At 35.5% G+C, this 23990-nt stretch overlaps 1 protein-coding gene across 1 annotated transcript; it reads right to left on the bottom strand.

Moving 5' to 3' along the window:
* Positions 1-184: 184 nt before the first annotated feature.
* On the bottom strand, positions 185-23990 carry IAR1 (ZIP metal ion transporter family). The gene is made up of 11 exons (XM_028064648.2): positions 23430-23990; positions 22480-22563; positions 22316-22365; positions 13462-13513; positions 7204-7317; positions 4354-4601; positions 3937-4071; positions 3745-3852; positions 1378-1479; positions 839-883; positions 185-757 (listed from the first exon to the last, which is right to left on the bottom strand). The coding sequence occupies exons 1-11, from the start codon at positions 23767-23769 to the stop codon at positions 602-604; spliced, it is 1434 nt and encodes a 477-aa protein (XP_027920449.1). The 5' UTR covers positions 23770-23990; the 3' UTR covers positions 185-601.

The following is a 23990-nucleotide window of genomic DNA, read 5'->3' as shown; positions in this document are numbered from 1 at the left end:
CAAATCAAAAGTCTTCAGCTTAAGAATTCAAAATACCTACATACTTACTACCCATCATAACATGTGCAGTGAACTTTATAAAGATCAACCACCCTTGTCCAAATGAAGGCGTGCAGGCTCTATTTCCGTTGAATGAGAATAAAGTCAAAAGACAACATAAACCAAAAATATAAAGACAAGGATGGAAAATGGTACAATATCAATCAGACACAATTAGTGTCTTCATCTTATGTGCATCGGAAAGAGTAAAGCATTTTGACTGCTATACAGCTCAAAAGAGAGAAAAATGTCACAAAATACAGTTTGACAAAGACAATCGGCTTGTGATAGGTTAGTATTAATGACGATAGAAAATTACATCTACTGTACAAAGTTTACACTATGTTAGGGAGTAAGGAATCATTTGGTGTTAAAGCCTGACCATCTGATTGATGCATCATTTTCTCAATTCGCCTTCCTTACAAAGCCTTTTCTTTCTTGCTTCACCGTTTAGCATAAAGCAAAATATAAAGAAAACATTTGTAGCTCGGTCACATTTTTTTAAAAATAATTGGCACATCAGGAATGAAGAGGTGAAAGTCCTAAAGTGACAACATTTCGTTCATTCTATAAGAGAAATACCTAGGGCAACAGCCATGCCCATTGCCAGCGAGATTATTTGGACAACTGTACTTGAAAATTTTGTATTCCCATTGCTATTCATTTCTGCAAGTACTCCAGCAATTGCGATGTATATAAATCCACCTGCTGTAAATCCCTGTCAAAAGAGAGACAAGTTATTGCTAAAATCAATGAAATTTGAAATCAACCTGCAAATACGTTACTAGACATTCCTTACCTCAATTAGAGATGACTGTCCAGGATCTTTCCCCCACAGCAGCGCCTGCACCAAGAACAGTGAGTTTTTCTATTTCATTCTATGTTCATTGTGGATAAAAATAAAGGGAACTGGGGATTTGAAATGTATGGTAGAAACTATACTGACAATTATCCAAGACCTAACTCAATCAGCAAATTCCTCAACAGCACGATTCAGCAGAATTATAGTACATAAAAGTTCGACAGCTTTAACGTTACTGTACAGAAATCTAAGGCATAATGAATCTCTCTATTCGATTTTAGCTCATTTTAATTTAGTAAGAGAAATAAATAGAACTTTTTATTTCAGAAATATGTAATTAGCCAGTCCTTTTGTTTCTCCTGTGCTTATTTACTTCTATGCTCTCTTCTAATCGCCAATTCAGTACAGACTATATAATCTTTAGTGAGACTTAGTTACAACAACAACAAAAAATCAATGTTAATTATGTGGAAAAGATGTCTGAGGATCCACAAAATAATTCACTCATGACAAATATTAATGAAGACAACACTCACCAATGCAGTCCCCGCAAGTGCTACAAGTGCTGACAGAAAGTTGAAGAACAAAGCTTTTGGTATGCTGAAACCAGATCTAATGAGAATGCCAAAATCACCAATCTGTATGTGAAAGAAAGTAAAAGCATAAAACTTTTGGGTGACAAAAGTAAAATCTCAAACCAATAATACCAATGAAATGTAGATATGAACAATAAATAAAACCAAAACAGAAAAAGAAAAACTAAGCTGAAAGCATTATAAAATGACAATAACAAAGCATGAAACTCAAAATTGCAGAAATATGATCATTTGCATCAGTTTTGTTTCACCAATTAGGAAATGTTTATACTGAATGCTCAACTTATATTTCCCTAAATGTGTCATTGATGGATGATGCTTAAGATCTGAGTATGTAAATTTGTAACTGTTGGAAGTTCCACATCAACTAGAGATAAAGCCAATTCACAATATATTAGTGGGTACAATAATCACCTTACAAGCCGTTTTTATAGGGTTGAGTTAGGCTTGAAGCCCAATCCTTAACATGGTATCAGAACCTGATTAGAGCTTATCTTAGCGAGATTTCTTGGACATTCTGTTATACTCGCTATCAGATCACAAGCAGACCACCTATTTCTAGTCCCACACACGAAATATATATACCTCGGTGTGAGGGGGTACATTGAAAGTTCTACGTCAACTAGAGATAAGGCAAATTCACAATATATAAGTGGGTATAATCTACACCTTACAAGCCGGTTTTGTGGGATTGAGTTAGACTTAAAGTCCAATTCTTAACAATCACTAATGGTTAAGCAGCGAGAATGATCCGAGTAAGCAATAGCAAGCACTAGGCCTGCTAATCTATGTAAAAACGGATCTGTTATAGAGAAGGAAGTTGGCCAGCAAAGCAAGGAAAATATTCAACCATTCACAGGAAAAAAAGCAACTATTTTTCATCAACTTTAATAAAACTCAGAAGTTGGAAGAAAATATATTTTACAAAATACACTTCTTTTTAGTTTTTAACTTCTGAAGAGAACCCTAGAAGCTTTAAAAAAAGGGTTTCACCGAAATTATGTGTTCATTGTGTGCCACAAACAAGAGGAATAAAATTGCTATAGTTCGAAGTTCACAGAACAAAAATGCATCAGAAATGCTTTTCTCTCCGTGGCCACAAGTTAAGCAGTACACATATACGAGCAACATTAAAATATGCCTTTGATGTGCCCAGCAAGGATGTGCAATATTTAGTGCACCTCCTTGGCATGAAGAAGCCAGCTTCATATTTTCTCTTAATTTTCTTCAAAGCTGACAGCATCAGTAAGTAATGCTCAATATAAACACATTTAAATTGAAATTATACAAAGAATCTTCTTCTTTAGCCCTTTACAAAATGGATCACAGGGATAAAATAAGTAAACAAAACAAGCCGACATGAACAGAGTGAATAAAATCGAGTCAACATAAGATCAAGAATGAAGAGCTAATAAACATTGGAGCTATTTCAAGACTTGTAACTGCTTTAAAGAGATAAACTAGAAAAGGTAATCATTATTTGACAATAATATGGAACTCCGTAAAGAGCATTGCAAAACAACAATGAATAATGCATCTGATGTCCCCAAATTATTTTTCCCAATTAGTATGAGTATTTCTCACAGTTTATACTGGCACCTAGTTAGCTCTTGAACTTGTTCATAGACTCAAACAGTTTGAAGACTCCCGAGAAACTAGAATGTCAACATTGCTTAAAAATGTCCAAGATTCAAGTAAACACTAGTTTAAAAGAATCATATAAGAAACAGAATCATAACATGGAACTGAATAGTATTGAATAACAATGCACAGCAAGTCAAATGACACATATATTTCATAAAAGTAACCAGATGAATATTGACAAGGACTATAGGTGAGAAATTTAGACATATATTTCAAATCTGAATATAAACCGGCAATGTATATTTATGCACACATATATGTGCATGTATATCCCCAGGTAAAATATGTATAACATTTTTCAAAAAAATTTATAGTACCTTGTGCCTGTAAGAAATACAAAACAGTGAAGATTATAAAAAAATATATAATTTAATTTAGTGCGATGATGTGAATCATGTGTTTTGGCTATTTTGAGCCAATAATCTTGCAGGTTTTAGCACGTAAATCCTAAATTTTTCTTATTAAAATCGAGTAATAAAATGAATTAATCACCTCTAGCCAATATTAGGCAATAAGAAAAATAAACTCCATCAACAAAAATAAATTCCATAAACAAACAATAAACCGCACATTACAATTTAAAGTTATGGCTAAAAATGAGATGAAAATATTATGCAGATAACATAATACTGAACATGTGACAGAACAAAGATGATTTTGCACCTCTTGAGGAAGCTCATGTGCCAACAAAAACAGAGTTCTAGACCAGCCACCAACAGATCCATAAAGCAAGAATGCACTTCCTAAAGCCATTCCATCTGTGAAATTATGCTGCAATATTAACATATTTTACATAAATACACTTGAAAGCTTTCCTTCATTTTACAGCCAATAAAAGGTCACTATATAGCTTACCACTCCATCTGAGAAAAGATTGAGATAACCAAACACAAGGCTTGTTGGTAATCTAACTGGTTCCTCAACATTTGAAGATTTTATATCATCTGAGGAACTATCAACAGTACTTTTGGTCACATTGCTTCCAGTTCTCTGTGATACAAGTTTGTGTATGTCAACTATTAGACGAAATTTTCCCGTTCAAGCTAAATGTGTAATACAGAATTATACAAGAGTAAACAAACTATTACAGCTGTTCAGGTTTTGCATATTTATTATCTTATTCCCTTTACAAATTGCATTGCCAGCCCAACTGGTCAAACATCTGAAGAGTAAAACATCAATGTCTCCAAATAAAAGTAATAGCGTGTGTGACATCAAAATGCTTCAAACCAAACCAATGGTGCTGAAGTGACATTCCATTGCTCATCTTACCTTTCTGAGCAAGGTTTCAGATTGAGAAGGATTATCTCCCTTTAAAACATCAGATGACACTTGATCATCTTTTCTCTCATCTAGCAATCTGTCCTCCTTTGCATCATTAGAGAAGTTATCGTCTTTCAATTTTTTCTTGCTATTGTGGTTATGGTGATGGTGTCCATGTGTCCATGAATTAGCTTCTCCCGAGTTTTCTTCAACATACCTCACTACCTTCTCGACAAGAAGAAAGAGTACAATTCCAGCTGCAAGAACCATAAAACATTGTAAGAAACAGTGGTTCTTAAAGAACCCATCTACATAACCCCAATTTTTTAACACTAAAAATTACTAGAGAGAAATATATAGATGAAAGAAAAAGAGAATAATATGAAAACAGACGTAAAGAAAGTGATCAATCACAGCTACACGCATAGCTTTAAGCAGAAAATTCAACCTAGAATTCCCCATCCAAACCCTTTTCCTCACAGCTATGGAAGTTGTTTGTTTTTACTGTTTCTGTTAGCAACAGACCTCCCATTTGTAGAGTTTAAGTAAGAAGAGGCAGAAAGGCAAGGCATTCAGGCCCAAAAAGCCCAAAGTCCAGTAATTAGTAAAACCAACTGTATATAATAATAGGGAGGAGGAGAAATGAAAGTTTGGAGAGGGAGGTATTCTTTTGTTGTAAGGGAGACATTAGGCTCCCAAGTTCCTATAAAACATTCGACAATCTTTTTACTGCAGTAGGGATATTTTGTTCCCAACTGAGTAAAATAATAAAGATTAGTTCTTTATTAAATACTTTCCTTTATATTCAACTCATTCTTTACATTTGAATCATAGCCGACGAATTTGGGATGCGATTGATGGTGCACCCAAGAATGCAAACTTCAGATAAAGATTTCAAGAATATAATGGAGAGATTCAAGAATGATAGATAAGATGCTACAGGAAAGTTTGATGAACTACATGAGAATATCAATTGTAAAACACAGCAAAATGAGAATTCTAGCAAGTTTGGGAAAGCTTGCAAATCTTTTGCAATACCTGTGGTCCAGCATGGTGGCTCATGAAAAAAGAGCTGGCTAATTTTGCTTCCAACAGTGGGATCTGGGAGAAGACAACTATTTTCAAATCCTACTGTATTGGAAGAAACTATTCCGAGTTACAACCTTGAGAGCAAGGTTGATTATGAGGGAGTGGTATTTTTAGCATATAGAATAAAGGGAATTATAGTAGTTAACATTTAGAGGGATATCAAGGTCAGGCCCGTCATATCATAAATAGGAGGATGCTATGGTAAATGCAGGAGAGTTGTTACTATAAATTAAGCATTGGCTTTTTGTGAAAGGAAACATCCTTTGTGAAGGAGAAACCCTTGGAGAAGATAGTGCTCTCATCCTATCCAATATAATTTTTCTTTCTTTCCCTTTTCAATTCTTGGTTCCTAACACAACCATCATTTTAAAAGGCTACAAGAAGCTTTCTTTCACTCAAACAAAAATTATTAGTTATTTGAACAAGATAAAATACACACTTAATCGCAAGGTAGTCAAAATCGTGTTTTGAAGGGGCATTCCTTGTGAGTGTGTGAGTGATGTTCCTAGTGGGCTTCGGACCAATGTTCCTTGCAAGCATGGGACTAGTGTTTCATGCGGCAGTCCTCATGGCATTCCTCACAGAGGCGCTCCTAGTAATGCTTCCTGCAGCCATTCTCTGTTTTTAGGTTATTGCATGGTTGGGTCACATGACCAAATTTTATAACTCGAAACTTAAGCCCGAGCTTTTATTCCTTCAAAACCCAAATACTTAACCCCATGCTCACAGTTGCCTAAAAACACCACATAACCTCATGCACCCGTTAGCCAAAAAATGTCATGTTTGTCGCTCTCCCTGTACCCAAAGAAAAGAGACTTTTGCTCTCCATTTGGCTATTTAATAACACTTCCACTCACTCTCATCTTTCTCCTTTTATTTATTCCCATCTCACTGTGATGCTCTTCCTTCACAATAATCTGCACTGCATCACCAATTACTTATCCCTGTCAGATTTTCAGTTTGCCCAGTCATTAAAATGACTTCAAATCCATTTCAAACTGCTGTTCTCATGGTCCCATCTAGGAAATAGGAGTGATATAGCTGGGAAGCATTGTATTTTAGTCAATGGGGATACAAGGAAACTTCAATGAAAATACTGCCAGAAATAACAGGGGGAGTTTATCATTATCCCTTGGCTGTATTCGGTTTGGAAGTAGACAACATGGATTTGGATGAAAATTGAGCTTAAGTACCAAGTTGAGGAGGGTGAACCTATAGACAAACATGGTTTAGACATTATTGAGTTGAATGGTGAAGTAGATGGAATTAGAAAGAAATGAGTTAAAGGTCTCTATTGCGATTATGATTTTAACTTGCAAGATTATTTGCCTTAGATGGATTATTGTTTTGCAACTAGAATAGTATTCCTATTTTGGAAGTAGGATGGAGCTATCGATTTACCTTTTGTAACTAGGAAGGGGTCACTCTTTACATAACTAAGATGGGGCAGTTACATATACTGACTTAGTGTTTTATATGTTTATTCTATTGTTTTTTGTTTGTCATGTTGAATTGATGTTCAAATACGAGTTTCAAGTGAGATATAACGATATAGTGTGTGTATATATGAATTTTATAAATTTTCTGGGATCTTACTATCCATGTTATGATCACCCAATTTATAATGCATACTTCCATTTCCGGTCTTAAGTAAGATCTCAATTTTGACTACATTGCTTAACTAATTTGTCAAAGAAAAAGAAGACCAATAATTTAAAGTGAATAATAATCAACGTTATCGATAAGAACATCAAGCATATCATTACTAACCAAGGATTGATAATCCTATGGAGAGATCGGCCAAAGAATGTGAATGACCATGTCCAGAACTCCCATGATGGTCATGATCTTCATGGTTGTGATGGGAATGGGAGTGTTCTCCACCTACAATAAAAGAATCATATCTTGTCAAAGAATAATAATAGTTTACACAAAAAATATTACAAAGAGAAAGGGACAGATGAATTAGGTAAAGGATGAGATATCCTTATAAAAACAAAAAGAAAAAACAAGATAACCGAAAGGAATTAAATCAACCAACAACACAACAAGCCTAGGCATCTCTATGCAAATCATAAAATAGAAACTTGCTTCTAAAGTCAAGTGCACAATAAATTATGGACTAAAGTAAACAACATCAAATATCTTACATCCTTAATCTGTTCATTCAAAACCTTTAAAATGAAGAAATTTGTCGTACACGGAACAAGCACAACTAATATCTATCAACTAACGTTCACCCCATTAAATAAATTACATTACATTAGTAAACACACCAAATAATGAAAGGTACAAAAAGTTGTCTTGTAACTTGGTATTCGTTTTGTGCTATTCTCCTTGTATTGTACCTTAATGTATCAAACACATCCACAAGTACAAAGGAGAGTGCAGAACTTTTGAATTTGAATGTCATCACATCCTACAAGGACCAAAGACTAAATATGATAAAAAGAGCCTAAGAGATTTATTATTTATGGATGAAGATTACATCAAGAATACCCATAGGTACAAGAAAAAGGCTATATCTAGGTAATTAATGCTAATAAGTAAACAACTCATAGTACAACATATTTTCCAATACAACTACTAACTACCTATATTTTATACCAATTCTAACACTCTCCCTAGATCATACAAATTATATGTACCAAGCTTAGAACAAATAAATTCAATCTGAGGTCCCTCTAAGGATTTTGTTAACACATCTGCAAGTTGATCATTGGATCTAACACACTCAGTACAATTTTTTCTAGAAAAAATGGCAATCGAGTTGTGTTTAATTCCCTCATGGAACACTAGATTAGAAGCAATGTGGAGGGCAGCTTCATTTGTTAGATCTCACAAAATTTTAATTCTTGAAGAAATTGTTTCACCCATACAAGTTCATGAGTGAGAGATCCCATTGCCCTATATACAGCTTCAACACTAGATTAGGAAACCACATTTTGTTTCTTGCTTTTCCATGAAACAACGTTCCTCCAATGAGAGCACAATACCTTGTAGTGGAGCGTCTATCCATAAAAGATCCTTCCTAATCAGCACCACAATAGCCAAAAGTTTGGGTATTCCATTTATCTTCATGAAGCAAACTTTGTCTTAGAGCCTTTCTAAGGTATCCAAAGATGTGGGTCATAGCATTGCAATGATCAATACAAGGATTTTTCATAAACTAACTAACAACACCCAAAGCAAAATATAGATTAGGTCTTGTAATAGTGAGATAATAAGTTTCCAAACTAGTATTCTATATCTCTCTGAGGCTGAGAGAGGTTCACCTTGGTCTACTATTTATTTTATATTTGGATCCATAGGGTTATCTGTTGGTCTATAGTTAGTCATACTTGTTTCTTCCAAGATATCTAAAGCATCTTTCCTTTGAGAAACTACAATGCCTTCCTTTGATTGAGCCACTTCAATGCCTAGAAATTATTTGAGACATCTAATCTAAAAGTGATTACATAAGCATTCCTTGAGCTGCAAGATTCTAATAGCATCATTTCCTATGATAATTTTGTCATCAACATAGAGAATTAAGCAAACACATTTTTAAAAGAGGTATGACAATAAAAAATTGAATGATCTGACTCACTATGTTACATTCCAAAGTTTGAACAATGAGACTAATTTTCCAAACCAAGCATAAGGAGATTGCTTGAAATCATAAAGACCAATGTAACTTACAAACCAAGTTAAACAATCCCTGAGCAACACAACCAAGAAGTTGCTCTATGAAAATCTCCTCTTCTAGAACACCATGAAAGAAAATATTTTTTATATTAATTAATAGAGGGGCCAATGACGTATAACTATCATGACAAAGAAGAAACACATAGTAGTCATTTGGCTACAAGAGAAAACATATCACCATGATCAAGGTCACATATCTGAGTATATCCTTTGGCCACCAATCTAGCTTTGAGGAGATCAACTTCACCATTGCCTCTGTCACATCATCATGTTGCCACCATCCACCCATTATTGTTTGTCTTCCCTTTTTATCTTTATTTTCTTTACTATGTTTTTGCCTTGCTCCCACAACTTTTTTTCTTCTTTTATGCTCAATAACTATTAAGCAACCCAAATAGTCACATTTATTTTCCAACAGGCCTATGCATATTTATTTTCAAACAAGCAATCCCAATAGCAACTGAAAGAGGCAATTCAAGAACGTCCAATAGAAATGAACAAAGATGGAAGTATTATCATCTATTAGATGACTTGAAAAGGATTAACTATATGAGGGGAAAGAGACCTTGATTGAATTGATTCGTGTAAACTCTTAGAAGTGGACTTAAAGCCTAACTCAACCCCATAAAACCGGCTTGTAAGGTGAGGTTTTCACTCCACTTATATATTATGAAATTTCTTATCTCTAGTCGATGTGGGACTTCCAACAACCCCCCTAACGCCGAGGTATATACATCTCGTACGTGGGTCTAGAAATGGGTGGCATGTTAGCGGTTCGATAGCGGGTGGAACAGAATGTCCAAGAAATCTCGCTAGGATAAGCTTTTTAAACAGTGGCTCTGATACCATCTTAGAAGTGGGCTTAAAGCCTAACTCAATCCCACAAAACTGGCTTGTAAGGTGAGTTTTGCACACCACTTATATACTATGAAATTTCCTTATCTCTAGTCGATGTGAGACTTCCAACATAAACCAATAAAAGAGGACATATAGAGAGAACTCTATCCCATTGACTAATGATTACAATGATTTCTAATATCTTACAACACCACACTTTTAATAATTTAAAATGTCCTTGTAATTCAATAAAATATTTTCTTCTAACTCAACACTCATCCTCAAGTTGTTTAATGAATGTCTATAGTTCCCAACTAGCATCTAAGATTACGAAACCCTTTCGGGGTAACCCTTTGTAAACATATCTCCTAGCTAAAACCCAAATAGGACTTAAGAAGTAATAATAAGGCCAATATCTCATTTTTTTCTTTAATGAAGTCTCCATATATCTCTATGTGCTTAGTCCTGTCATGTTGGATTGGAGTGAAAGCATGCAAATAACTTATAATTGTAACAATAAAGAGTCATATGTTCTTCACATTTCACTTTAAAATCATTCAAATAATTTTCAACCACAACAATTCACATACCCCCAGTTGTCATGGCTTCTCTAAATCACCAAGTTTCCCCCCAAATACATTCAATATCCTAAGGTAGACCTCCTATATGTAACAGACATTGTATAATTTGCATCATTATAGATCTCCATATTTAATTGTCCACTCCTCTTTAACAACAATTCCTTTCTTGGACTTGTCTTCAAATATTGAAGGATTATGTTCATAGCCTATGAAAGTTGCTCCCTTGGATCATGCATGAACCGGCAAACTACACTCAGCATAAGATATGTTAGGTGTGGTGTGGGCTAAGTTTCCCCACTACTTGTGGTTGGCCCTTATTCATCACTTTTCATATTATGACTTTGTTATGTGGGACCTTCTAGTGGCCTTGCAATCAATCTTACTTGTTTCTTTGAGAAGATCAATAACATACTTTTTTTTGGGAGATAAAGATGTCTTTCTTTGAATAGGCAACTTCTATCCTAAGAAAGTACTTTAATTTTCTTAGATCTATTATCTCAAATTGAGCAACAAATTTTCTTTCAAGAGTAGAGTAAGTTTTCCTTCTAAGAAATGCTTGATGGATTGGGTACGGTATCTTGACTTTGTCCACTCCTCTTTAACAACAATTCCTTTCTTGGACTTGTCTTCAAATATTGAAGGATTATGTTCATAGCCTATGAATGTTGGTCCCTTGGATCATGCATGAACTGGCAAACTACACTCAGCATAAGATATGTTAGGTGTGGTGTGGGCTAAGTTTCCCCACTACTTGTGGTTGGCCCTTATTCATCACTTTTCATATTATGACTTTGTTATGTGGGACCTTCTAGTGGCCTTGCAATCAATCTTACTTGTTTCTTTGAGAAGATCAATAACATACTTTTTTTTGGGAGATAAAGATGTCTTTCTTTGAGTAGGCAACTTCTATCCTAAGAAAGTACTTTAATTTTCTTAGATTTGTTATCTCAAATTGAGCAACAAATTTTCTTTCAAGAGTAGAGTAAGTTTTCCTTCTAAGAAATGCTTGATGGATTGGGTACAGTTATCTTGACTTTGTCGGTAACCATAGGAGATCATAGCTTGAGTAAGTCTATCAAACAAAGCATAAGGTAACTACTTCAATTCATACAAAGCTTTCCCTAACTTGCACACTTTATTCCCTTCCAAGAGATCAAAAAACTAGAGGAATCTCCATGTAAACTTCTTCCTTTAGATGTTTATGCAAGAAATCAATTTTCACATCAAATCATTTCAATTGCCGACCAAAATAAGCTATCAATAAGAGAATGATCCTAATGGTATTTATCTTTTTTGTTTGAGCAAATGTCTCCTCGTACTAACATCGTTTTTCTAATGATTCAATGTGCCTTCAAATGTATACTTTACATTAGAAATATGTATGCATCCTACTACCTTTCTATCTTGTCCAATTTCACAATTATATTTTAAGGAATCTTCAGAAGGTTCTAAAGCATCAAAAGTATGAATGCTTACCCTTGACTCAAACAATTGAAGTTGTCTTTGGATCAAGTTAGGTTGTTTCTATCTCATCCAACATTGTATATGGAAGAAATTCTTTGGACGACTAATTTCTAGAGTTGATCCTCACTTAGGAACAAAGTTACCCTTATCAAGAGTAGCATCAAAAGCATCCATGTGAGACACGTGAAGACAAAACATAGACAAATGTAACACACCCAACAACCCTTCTATACAACCAAGATAGAAAGGGAACATGCGCGCAAGAAAGAAGAAATATATTTAATAGGACTAACTCCATCTAGAACATGAGACGATAACCGGATTCATACGATAATGACAAAAACCAGACCCCAATAAGATTTAGGGATAAACATTTGAAAGAAAAGGTTTCTAACAGTCAGCAATGTCATTTAGGGACAAACAAATAGTCAGCAATGTCATTTTGTTGTGATGTATACACACATGTGAATTCATGAACAATGTTTTCAAAAGGAATTTAGGCATGTCATGGCTTACATATTCCCTCCATTTTTAGAACATAAACATTTAATTGACTTTCCAAATTGACTTTATCATGAAAAATAGTTGACAAATATAACAAAAACTTCAATTTTTTCTGTGAGAAAAATCCATGTGGCACAAGTATATTATCAATAAAAGTGACAAACTATTTCATGCTAAATATTATAGAATTTTATGCTAACCCCCATACAACATAATGAACCAAATCAAAAGGATCTTTTTGTATTATTAGGATGATATGAGGCTCAGTGATGCTTTGCAAATTGACATACATTACATTTGAATGACTCAACAAACTTTCTGAAATAAAGAAATAGACTTTAGAATATAAAATGATGGATGTCTTAGACTTCGAAGGAGAAGTCAGATTTGAGAGGACTAAAAAATAGTGCAAGATTGGAGATACGAGGAAGTCATTTGTCTACTGATATTGTCCTTGGTTTCCAAGTTCTTAAGGCAATATAACCCTACTTGTTCCTTCGCAATTTCAGTCGTCCTACTCATGGCAAAATCTTGAAAAACATAGTGAGATGAACAGAAAAAGGTTCTAAAATAGTTTGACACATAAGTTTTGGTACATGAAGTACATCTTTAAGGACAATGGCAGACATGGCAACAACTGAGGCAGCAGAAACAAACCCCCCAAGATTAGGAGTTTTGGTACCAACTTGAATAATGAGAAGACATAAAGAAATATAATATTAATAACAATTATGCTAATTACATTCTCAACTCCTCTATTTGTAATAATCACATCTATTGAAAAAGGAAATAAAATCTGGTGAAATGAATGTGAAGATTCTAAGGATATTTTTTTCCTAATTACTTAAGAGACTTTTAAAATATTTTTATTCTAATGATCCCCCTATGTACAACACAAAACCAATCAACAAAGACAAAAACTTGAACAGAAGACAGGTTCTGATGTGTTTTATACCAAAAGCATGTGGTAATTGGTGAAGAAATGCATCCCCCAACATAGCTCCTGCCTGCAAAAGATATGGACAATGAGAATCAAATGAATCAGAAACAAAGAAGATATTTAACAAAGTTATTGACAGAAGGTGATTTAGTAACTTTTCCATTGTGCTGGCAGTCACAATTTCCAAACCATACAAAAGTATAAAATATCATGACAAGGAAATAAGGAAGAATAATACCAAAGATAACCAGAAACAAAAAAAAGTGTCATTTGCAGATTTTTCAAGAATTTAAACACAAAAACCATGAGATGTGCCATAACAACCACATATCATGCATCTAGAAAGTAGAGTACTGTAGCAGAAATGTCATCAACAACACCACAGAGAAAGATGTGCAGTAAACATAGAAAACACACACTAAGATGTCCTTTAACGTAGTAGGCATGTATATAAGAATGCATGAACTGAATGAAATAGGAATGTAAATGTTATGGAGAATACATCGGGATGATTAGATTTGTTTCTTATAGAATAAATTTGGGCAGGATGCACTTAATGCGAACATAATTATTATATATTTGCTTTGGAAAACAGGTAATTATTGTCATTGTTGTGAAAAAGAAAACAAAAAAAGCAAATGGTTCATAATTTCTAGCAGCCCAAATAAACCTTTAAGGCCCAAAGACCGGTATCTTTTCCTCAAATTGCTAGTAAGTCTATTATTTGGACAATGTATGAAACGAGGAATGACAGAGTGAGGTAATGATGAGCTGGCTGGGGAGAGTGATGCACACATTGTATGTGGGACCAATTAGCTGGAAAGGGAGTGTAACGACAGAGAGGAATCCAATCATTTATTTGGAGTTGGTTACGGATTGAGAGAAATACCTATATGTAGAAGCTTTGCTCTACATATAGGAATTTTGTTTCCTGCATTTTCCCTTCTGCCTTTTGATCCAATCCAATAATACAGTATTACCATATTTCATATGTTCTATGTTCCTTTTTGCAATTTCAGTTTTGGTTTGCCATCAATTACAGTCCTTGTTTCATGTGGTGAAGTAGCCAAGATTCAAAGTTCCAGGCTCCAGTCATATCAAGCACAGAAATAACATAATGAATAGTGTCAATGTAGAATTCAGGAAAATAGTTTTCATTGGGGACAGCTTAAAGGAGCTTTCTAGAATGATGACATAACTCTAAGGGACTACTTTAATAGATAAAATAAGAAACAAGCAATAATTAGAAAGAAAAGGAAAAGTAGAAGAGATCAAGCTAACTAGTTATAGTAAAACTAAAGCTTGTCAGCCTTTTTGTTTTTTCAGTGACAATCAAGAAAGGCATCCAGCTAGCCAAAGCTTGTCAGCCTTTATGTATGTTCAATGAAACCCCTCTCAATAGCCAAAAGCAGATCCCCCCATGTAGGAAGTAAGAACATCAATATATTCTTCAAATAGAGCTGAAAAATCTGATCTATCAAAATAGTGACACCCTTCTATACATGAAATCATAAAATAACAGCATACAAGATTAGCACAATGCCAAATAATGCAACCCCAAGCCCAGGCAGTAACAAATGTTAAGTTAAGCATATAGTAATTGTACGAAGGTTTTGTTCTCAGGTAAATCAAAGAATTTTTTTGTTTTGTTTAGCTAAAAAAATAAAGAATATCCTATCAAATTTATATTTGCAGAATATTTCATCATTTTAAATTTTAACATGTAAAGAATTATAGTAGGACCTTGATGAGTTCCCAAGTGCTAGGATTTTTCCAAGTTAAAATCAGTTCTTTAAGGGCTTGATAGTGAGTCTTAGTGTTTAAGGACATTTTTTTGTGTAGATTAGATAGATAGACTTTTATTTGTATTCTCTCGTAATTGGTAGTTTTTAGGCTTAGTTTAGCGGTAATCTAGAGTAGAGTAGTATCATCCTTAACTTTCTTAGTTTAATTTGTTATAGTCAAATCTTTAATTAATAGAATAGGTTGTTTCCTTAAGTTTTCTTGTCTTTGTATTAGTTTTACTAAATTTGCATTATTAGTCTAGTTTTAGTTAATCCTAGCATAGCCTATAGTAGTTTAAGCAGTGTTTGTTTGGTTTAGTGCAGATTTATTTTCTCATTTTAATTGCTGTTTTGAATATATAGTAGTTAAATCCGTTTGCTGTTTCTAGATTAGGGTTTTATCGAGCTTTACGTAGTTAAATGTGAATTCTAGTTTTGGTAATAGTTGCTGTTAAATAAGTTTTAGTATCTTTTACTCTTTTACAGGTTATGCTGTTATCCTTTTAGTATTATGTAGCATATTTCCTTAGTTAATACTTCCTTTTATATTATTATTACATAATTACAGCAGCATGTTTAGTCCTTATCACAAGAATTTCTTCTAACATTTGCCAAGTCTTCAGGTGCATTTAAGCTAGAAAAGTGACCTACAATTGAAAGTGAACAAGGCACTTAAGCTGATAGGAATCCAGGACGTAAACCTGCACCTACGTGAAGAAGTACCAGCTGCTGAACCTGCTGTTATATGCCCTGTAAAGGGCTGGACCGAAAGATGCTACCTGCTGCAACAAGTCAAGAACTCTAATGGTCATTTCTAAAAGTAGATAGCTGACCTAGGAACTCCTAACCTGCTGCAGCGAAAGAATAAGTTGAACTAAAGGGAGGAAATTGCACTAGAGCTGACCTGCTATAGGAAGTTTTAATTACTTGTAATTATAGATAGAACCAGTTTAGAGGTAGCTAGGTATATATAGGATTTTTCTGTACTTTGTAAGGAGCTTTTGGGAAGCTTGGACAAAAAGCTATATGCAAAGAGAGTTGGAACACGAAGACTAGAGCACACAACTCGCAGATTCCATTTTTTTCCTTCATCAGTGCATTTTTCTGAGTTTGCAAGAATGTCTGGAGTACACAGTTAGCTAGGAGGAATTGCAATTAAGGTTTGCTGTTTTTAACCTTTTTTTGCTGATTCATGATCTAAAGCCTACATAGTGAGTGATTAGATTGGGAATTCGGTGTTTGTTTCTGTATTTTTCGTGATGCAATCCATATATGATGTGTTTCCTTTATTTTACACCGATTAATCTCATCCAATCCAATGTCTAATCTTGTTTCTTATTCATTCCTTCATCACAACTCAGATTTAATCTTCAATTTGATAGTAAATGACACTTTTCTTTTGTAACATGCTGAATTATAGCACATGCATAGTCAATGCTATGATTCGGTGAGCACATAGTGGCCATTTCTTCATTCAAGATGTACAAAGAGACTCTTGAACAACAAAAGCAGAAATAAATTCGCAGTCAAATTGAAGATGAAAACTGGTTTGACAGTTATTACAGTTAACGTGCACTGTTATATTCATGATTTATGTTTTTCGTTGTTTCATGTATTCTATCTGCGAAATTGTGTTGTTCCTAGGCTTTGCAAGGTTTCACATGCTTCTAAAACTCAATACGAACAAGTTAAGATTAGGAATTGATAAATTTCAGTTTGGTACTTAATTCAATTAATTTGGGTTCTGGAATTAGGGATCTTTTATTTACATGTTATTTTCTTATATTTCCAGTTCTAATTTGTGATTGTGTTCGTACCAAAGTGTTCCTCATCATTCATTCCACCTATTTGACCATTCATACATAGGAAATTGCATCCCGTTCATGCACGAGCCATACCATAGCTCATTTTCATATTTGTGTCTGCACTTTAGTTCGAATTCAGTGATGTATATATGTTTCAGTGGTTTTGAATTTGGGTCTTAGTTGCATTTAGTGTTGTGAATAGTCTTGTAGCTCAGCACTGTAAAATTCCATTTAAATTCTCATAAACATTTCATCGAAAACTTGCATTGAATTAGGTCTTCTTTTAAAACTTTTATCAAACCGTTTGTAAAATTTACTTTTCTATATATTTTAGGTGCTGTTAGAGGCTAGAACAACTTAGGAATAGTTCATATAAATATAAATATTCTATACATTCATATCATTATTTTATACATTGTGTTAGATAATGTAGTATTTCCTAGTAGTTGGGCTCAGCCCATTCTGTATTTTTGGGCTTGGCCCACTCATTATAAATAAAACTATGCTTTGTGTATGTTTTACACAAGGGAATTTGATCCCAACCAATTTTCATGTTATTCAACATGGTATCTAGAGCTTAGGTTAGTTTCACAACAGTCGTTTCCACCGTCACCACCGCCGCCGGAGTTGTTGTTCCGACCGTCGACCACACGATTTTGTTCGTCACAGCCAGGCGACCCCAACGCCCTTGAGATCGTCGCCATCAAAGCCTTCACACACCTCTATGCGCCGCCGCAAGCTTCACTAGCCGTCGCTTCTCCGCCGCACATGACAACGTGTCGCAGGACATTTGCCCTCTTTCTAGATATGTGGTTGTTGTGTCAATCGAAGAACCTTGAATTTTTAGGGTTTCTCTCTCAATGGCTTTTTCACTGCCACTTCCGGTGTCTCGTCTTCAAGCACCCATTTGTCTAACCCCTCCATCTATACAAATTAAGTCAATGTACATTTGTCCATTGACAAGTTGGATAGCCCGAATTATTCAATGTGGGCGTCTGACATCAAATTGTGGCTCAAGAGTCTGAGGTATGAAGATCATCTCACCCAAACTGTGACTACTGTTGTTGCAAACAAAGTTTTCCACAGGACAAAATTGATGCCTAATTATGCATCGTTATCAAGTCCACCATTAACTCTTTGTTGAAACAAATGTTTCGCTCATATGAAACATGTTCAGTCGTATGGGCATAGACAAAGTTATTATACACCAATGACACTCAGCGTCTTTATGGTGTTTCTCAGGATCTTCTCACTGTTGTTGCTCCGCGAAATCCTGGTCCCATGGCTGAATATTTGGGTAAAATTCATGCCCTTCTTTATGATTTTAGTAAGTTCTTACCTCTTGCCTCCACTCCAACTGAAGAACTTGAGCAACAGTCAAAGTTTTTCATGTTGTTAGCATTACATGGACTTTCTGATGAATATGCCCATGTTCGCGACCAAATTTTGGGTTCTCCTATTGTGTCCAACTTTACTTCTACTAGTTCTGCACTTTTGCATGTGCCAAGAAAACAAGTCATTGATATACCTGCTCATGCTGATGATTCCTTAGTCTTGGGCTCTCAATGGGGAGGATCGCATTCGTTCTTGCAAGCCGGGAAAGGGACATCACAAGTGTGATCATTGTGGCAAGTTAGGCCACAAGATTGACAAGTGTTATGCTCTTTATTGAATAACATAAAAATAGGTTTAGGGATTAATCTCCCTTATGTAAAACATGCACAAAGGATAGTTTATTTATAACGATAATGGGCCATGCCCAGAAATACAGAATGGGTTGAGCCCCAACTACTAGGGAAAATACTACATTATCTAACACTCCCCCTCAAGCTAGTGCATATAAATCGTATGTACCAAGCTTGTTACAAAGATAGTCAATTTTAGGTCCTCGAAGAGACTTAGTGAAAATCTGTGCTAATTGATCACTTAAGTTGACAAACTCAGTCTTGATATCTCCAGATAGAATTTTTTCTCGAATGAAATGGCAGACAATTTCAATGTGTTTGGTCCTCTTATGAAAGACAGGATTAGAGCTAATATAAAGAGCAGCCTGATTGTCACATATGAGTGGCATTTGAGTGACATCTCCAAATTGCAATTCTTAAAGCAATTGCTTAAGCGAAACAAGTTCACAAGTGGCTAAAGTCATAACTATATATTCCGCTTCTACACTTGTCAATCTTGTGGCCTAACTTGCCGTAATGGTCACACTTGGGGCGTCCCTTCCCTGATTAGCGAGAAACATTGCAATCATCCCGCTGAGAGGCCAAGACTGAGGAATCATCAGCGTAAGCAAGTATATCAATGACTTGATTTCTTGGCACACGCAAGAAAGGCAGAACTAGTAGCGGTAAAGTTGGGCACAACAGGAGAACCCAAAATCAGCTCACGAACATGGGAATATTCATCAAAAAGTCTATGTAATGCCAACAACATGAATAACTTTGATTGTTGCTCAAGTTCTTCGACTGGAGTGGAGATAGGAGGTAATAGCTAATTAAACTCATGAAGAATGGCATGAATTTTGCCCAAATATTCAGCCACAGGACTAGGACTTCACGGAGCAACAACAGTGAGAAGATCCTCACAAACACCATAAAGACGTTGAGTGTCATTGGTACATAATAACTTTGCCTGTGTCCATACATCTGAACATATTTCATATGAACGAAACATTTGTTTCAACAAAGAGTTAATGGTGGACTTGATAATGATGCATAACTGGGCATCAATTTTCGTCTAGTGGGAAACTTCATCTGCAGCAATAGTAGTCACACCTGGGTGAGATGATCTTCATACCCCTGATTCTAGAGCCAAAGTTTGATGTCGGACACCCACGTCACATAATACGTGCCATCCAACTTGTCAATGGATAAATGTACATTGACGTAATTGGTATAGACGAAAGGGTCAAACACAGGGGTGCTTGAAGACAAGACACTGGAAGAGGCAGTGGAAGAAGCCATTGAGAGGCAAACGGCCAGTGACACGCCGTCATGCGTGGCAAAGAAGCGATTGCTGACAAAGCTTGCGGCGGCGCGTGAGAGCTTAATGGCAGCAATCTCAACAGCATTGGGGTTGCCTGGCCAAGACGAATAGAACCATGTGGTCATCGGAAGAAACAGAAACTCCGAAGGACAGCAACGGCGGCGGCAACAGTGGCGTCGGCGGCAGCGACAGCAGAAACAGCAACGATGAGTGTTAGGAAAACGATTACAGTAGTAAACTAACCTAAGCTCTAGATACCATGTTGAATAACATGAAAATGGGTTTAGGGATTAATCTCCCTTATGTAAAACATACACAAAGGATAGTGTCTTTATAATGATAATGGGCCAAGCCCAAAAATACAGAATGGGCTAAGCCCCAACTACTAGGGAAAATACTACATTAACTAACACTCTTCATGGACATCCTACTCGGTCTATTACGATGATCCACTCTGATCCTCCTCCTAGATCAGCAACTGTGGATCGTATTTCATCTGATACCACAGGAAACTTTGTTATTTTCAACGAATTTCTCAGATGGTATGAGGATTGTCAGAATTCTAATTCCACTACATTTGTCTCTGTTGCACGCACAGGTACATCATTCGTTGGCCTAACTCACTCTGATTCTACTTCCGGATATTGTGTCTCAATTGGTGGTAATTTGATCTCTTGGAAGAGCAAAAAACAAAGTGTTGTGGCAAGATCCAATACAGAAACAGAATATAGAGCTATGGCTTCAGCCACTTATGAACTTGTTTGGCTTAAGCAATTGCTTCAAGAATTACAATTTGGAGATGTCACTCAAATGACACTCATATGTGACAATCAAGTTGCTCTTCACATTAGCTCCAATCCTGTCTTTCATGAGATGACCAAATACATTGAATTGATTGTCATTTCATTCGAGAAAAAATTCTATCTGGGAACATCAAGACTAGGTTTGTCAATTTGAGTGATCAATTAGCAGATGTTTTCACTAAGTCTCTTCAAGGACCTAGAATTGACTATCTTTGTAACAAGCTTCGTAGATACGATTTATATGCACCAGCTTGAGAAAGAATGTTAGATAATGTAGTATTTCTTAGTAGTTGGGCTCAGCCCATTATGTATTTCTGGGTTTGGCCCATTGATTATAAATAAAACTATCCTTTGTGTATGTTTTACACAAGGGAAATTAATCCTAACCTATTTTCATGTTATTCAACACATTGCATTCGCATTGGAATTAGAATAGAAGAAATTAGTTCATCTAGAATTTTGGACAGTAGCATAGGTCAGATTTAGTTTGCATTCATTTCTATCATTCTTAGGATATCATCCACTATGCATTTAGATAGTATATGGTTCAGTTATATTAGATTTAGCTAATTTTCCCCACTCAAGTCACATCACGTACACTTTGATTACTTAATTGCTTGTTATATCCTTGGATTGATTCTTGGTTGACTCTATACTACACTAGAGAGGAAACCCATTATTTGTATAGGCTTGAGGCAACTACAATAGCTTATCAGGCCTAATTTTACCCCCAAATTGCTCCCATGACATACTTGAAAGAAAATCAATCTTCAGTTTAAAATCCAACATGTTTGAAATCTGAAGTACCAAGGCTCTTCTTGTTTTTCCAAAATTCTGCTAAAATAGAGATAATATTCAGAAGTTATTAAGCATCAAAAGAGTTTCCATTGATCTCCCAAAAACAGGGCCTTTTGTGGTGCAGTTTAATGATTAGTAAGTATCCTATCTGCCACAGGGTAAAACAAATACATTTCTTCAGCAGACTGTCTATAACAGGCATAACACAGGAAGAAAGGACGACAAAACAGAGGATTAGAAGCTGACATGAGAAATGCAACTGGTGGGAAAGGGAATAACCACCTGCACATGAGGCAGGCAGCATAAGATACCCAGGGGGAGAATTCTGTAAGAAGGAAATGAGACAATGAAAGGGGAAACGAGGAGAAAGAATGAAGTCAAGAAAGAACTATGTAGAGAGAATTGGAGGGATTAAGGTCCCTTGATTGACTAGTAGCTATCTGTATTTCTTTCCATAGATTGTGTCATTTTTTTGTTAACCTGAATTGATGATACTGACTTCAGTCAGAAGCAATAAATATACATCGTATACAGTTTTTTTCTTTCTTAGATCTGATCCAGTTTCAATCAATTTACAAACTAGACAGTAGACACTTAACTGAAAGTGACAATTGATATACATAGTAAAAGAAAAGTAATAAAAGAGAATTCAAGATAATGAAACCAAAGAAAGAGGTAGAAGAAACCTGACCCCAAATAAAGCCAATGAATCAACAACAGCCTTTGATGGTTTCCCTTGTACTGAAATAGATGAATGATCCAGAGCATTCAGTTTTGTTTACTGTAGATAAGCCTTTCATATTGAGAAATAAATAATTTATACTGTACAAAAGGAAAAATACAAAAGCTACTTACCAAAAATTACAGGCAGGACAATGAGGCAAGTAAGAGAAGCCATGCTCACCAGAAATGAACAGCCCAACGCATTCAACCAAAGGCCTACAACAAAAATAAATGAACTACATAAACATCAAATTTGAAACAATCTGAATATTCAACCTTCCAGAAATACCATGAATGGGACTTTTCTTTTCCTGTTACTGAGATGACAAGTTAGCTAAAAGAAATCTGTTTTTAATAGACAGAACTATGCACTTCTATGTGTATTGAAAAAGTGTATGTGTCTCAAGTTGAACTGATCCAATTACACTTCTATGTGCATTGCAAAAGTGTATGTGTCTCAACTTGAACTGATCCAATTGCACTTCTGTCGAACATGTGAAACCATACTGATCTGCCATAACAGGACTGAGATAAACAGACAGTTTTCCCCTAATTGGAGGTCTCGGCTGGTAGTCCCTCATCCCATAAAGTCATTTCTCACTGAATAACCACACTATACAACATAAATTAAACAAACAAAAAAAAATTCCAAGTTTCGTAGGGAAATATTTACGTTAACTTGGTGACTTTTATACATGTTATTTAAGCCTCTGCCGTACATTTGTTGAATCCCAATTGCGTCATTCTAATTAAAAATACTATCACAAGTTGCACTAAACACAGGCTTCATCATTTCAACTCTACAATGACAACAAAGCATTCTACATCAGTCTATAAACCCTCTATACTCTCTGCACGTAAAAAAGCTACATCAGCTAGGACAACATCTCCCCTCGAAGCTTCTAAGATCTAATTCCTTTAATCTGGCAATCAAATAATCTCACTGACCTACTTCACACGAGTTGCCTTTGAAATTACGAATGTTCAAATCGTCACATAGGGCTTATCGCACAGCAGAAAACACCCAAAAAAAAAAGTAACGGAAGGGTGAGAAAGACGTGAGTTAAAATCCATAAACATACTCAAACCCGATAGTTCTGAAGTATCGAGATGGTCATGGTCATGGTCATGTTGATGCGGAAAGCCAAAACCGTATAGTTTCATATCCTCCTCCTCCGCTAACTCTTCGGGAAGCTTCGACCTGCCTTCAATCTTGTCCTTATGGTCATGCGCATGGTCATGGTGATGATGATGGTCATGGTCATGGTGCTCTTCACAGTGATGATGGACATCGGATCCACAGAACCCGGAATGGGAATGGGAGTGAGACTGATGCGCTATTCCCAGATCCAAACACGATAGAAGAGCCAAACAGAGGAAAAGGAATGCCAAATAATCCACACTCTTCTTACCCAATGCCATGGAATCGGAAAGAATTGAAGAAGAGAACGTTAGTATAGAGTTGAATTAGGAGCGGGACTTGCAAGTGCCTTCGATTGTGATGAAGCAAACAATGACTAAAAAAAGGATTATAATGCCCACTATGATTCCGAACGTTACGACATCCATATTTAGAGTGTGTGCTACCAATCTAACATTTTCTTTTTCTTTTCAAAATTTTAGGCATTAATTTCAGGTTCCCT

The sequence above is a fragment of the Vigna unguiculata genome, chromosome 3 (genome assembly GCF_037176805.1).
Source record: "Vigna unguiculata cultivar grain cowpea cultivar isolate G323 ecotype 2 chromosome 3, ASM3717680v1, whole genome shotgun sequence".
Taxonomy (NCBI): Eukaryota; Viridiplantae; Streptophyta; class Magnoliopsida; order Fabales; family Fabaceae; genus Vigna; species Vigna unguiculata.
This window is presented reverse-complemented; position numbering and strand designations above follow the sequence as displayed.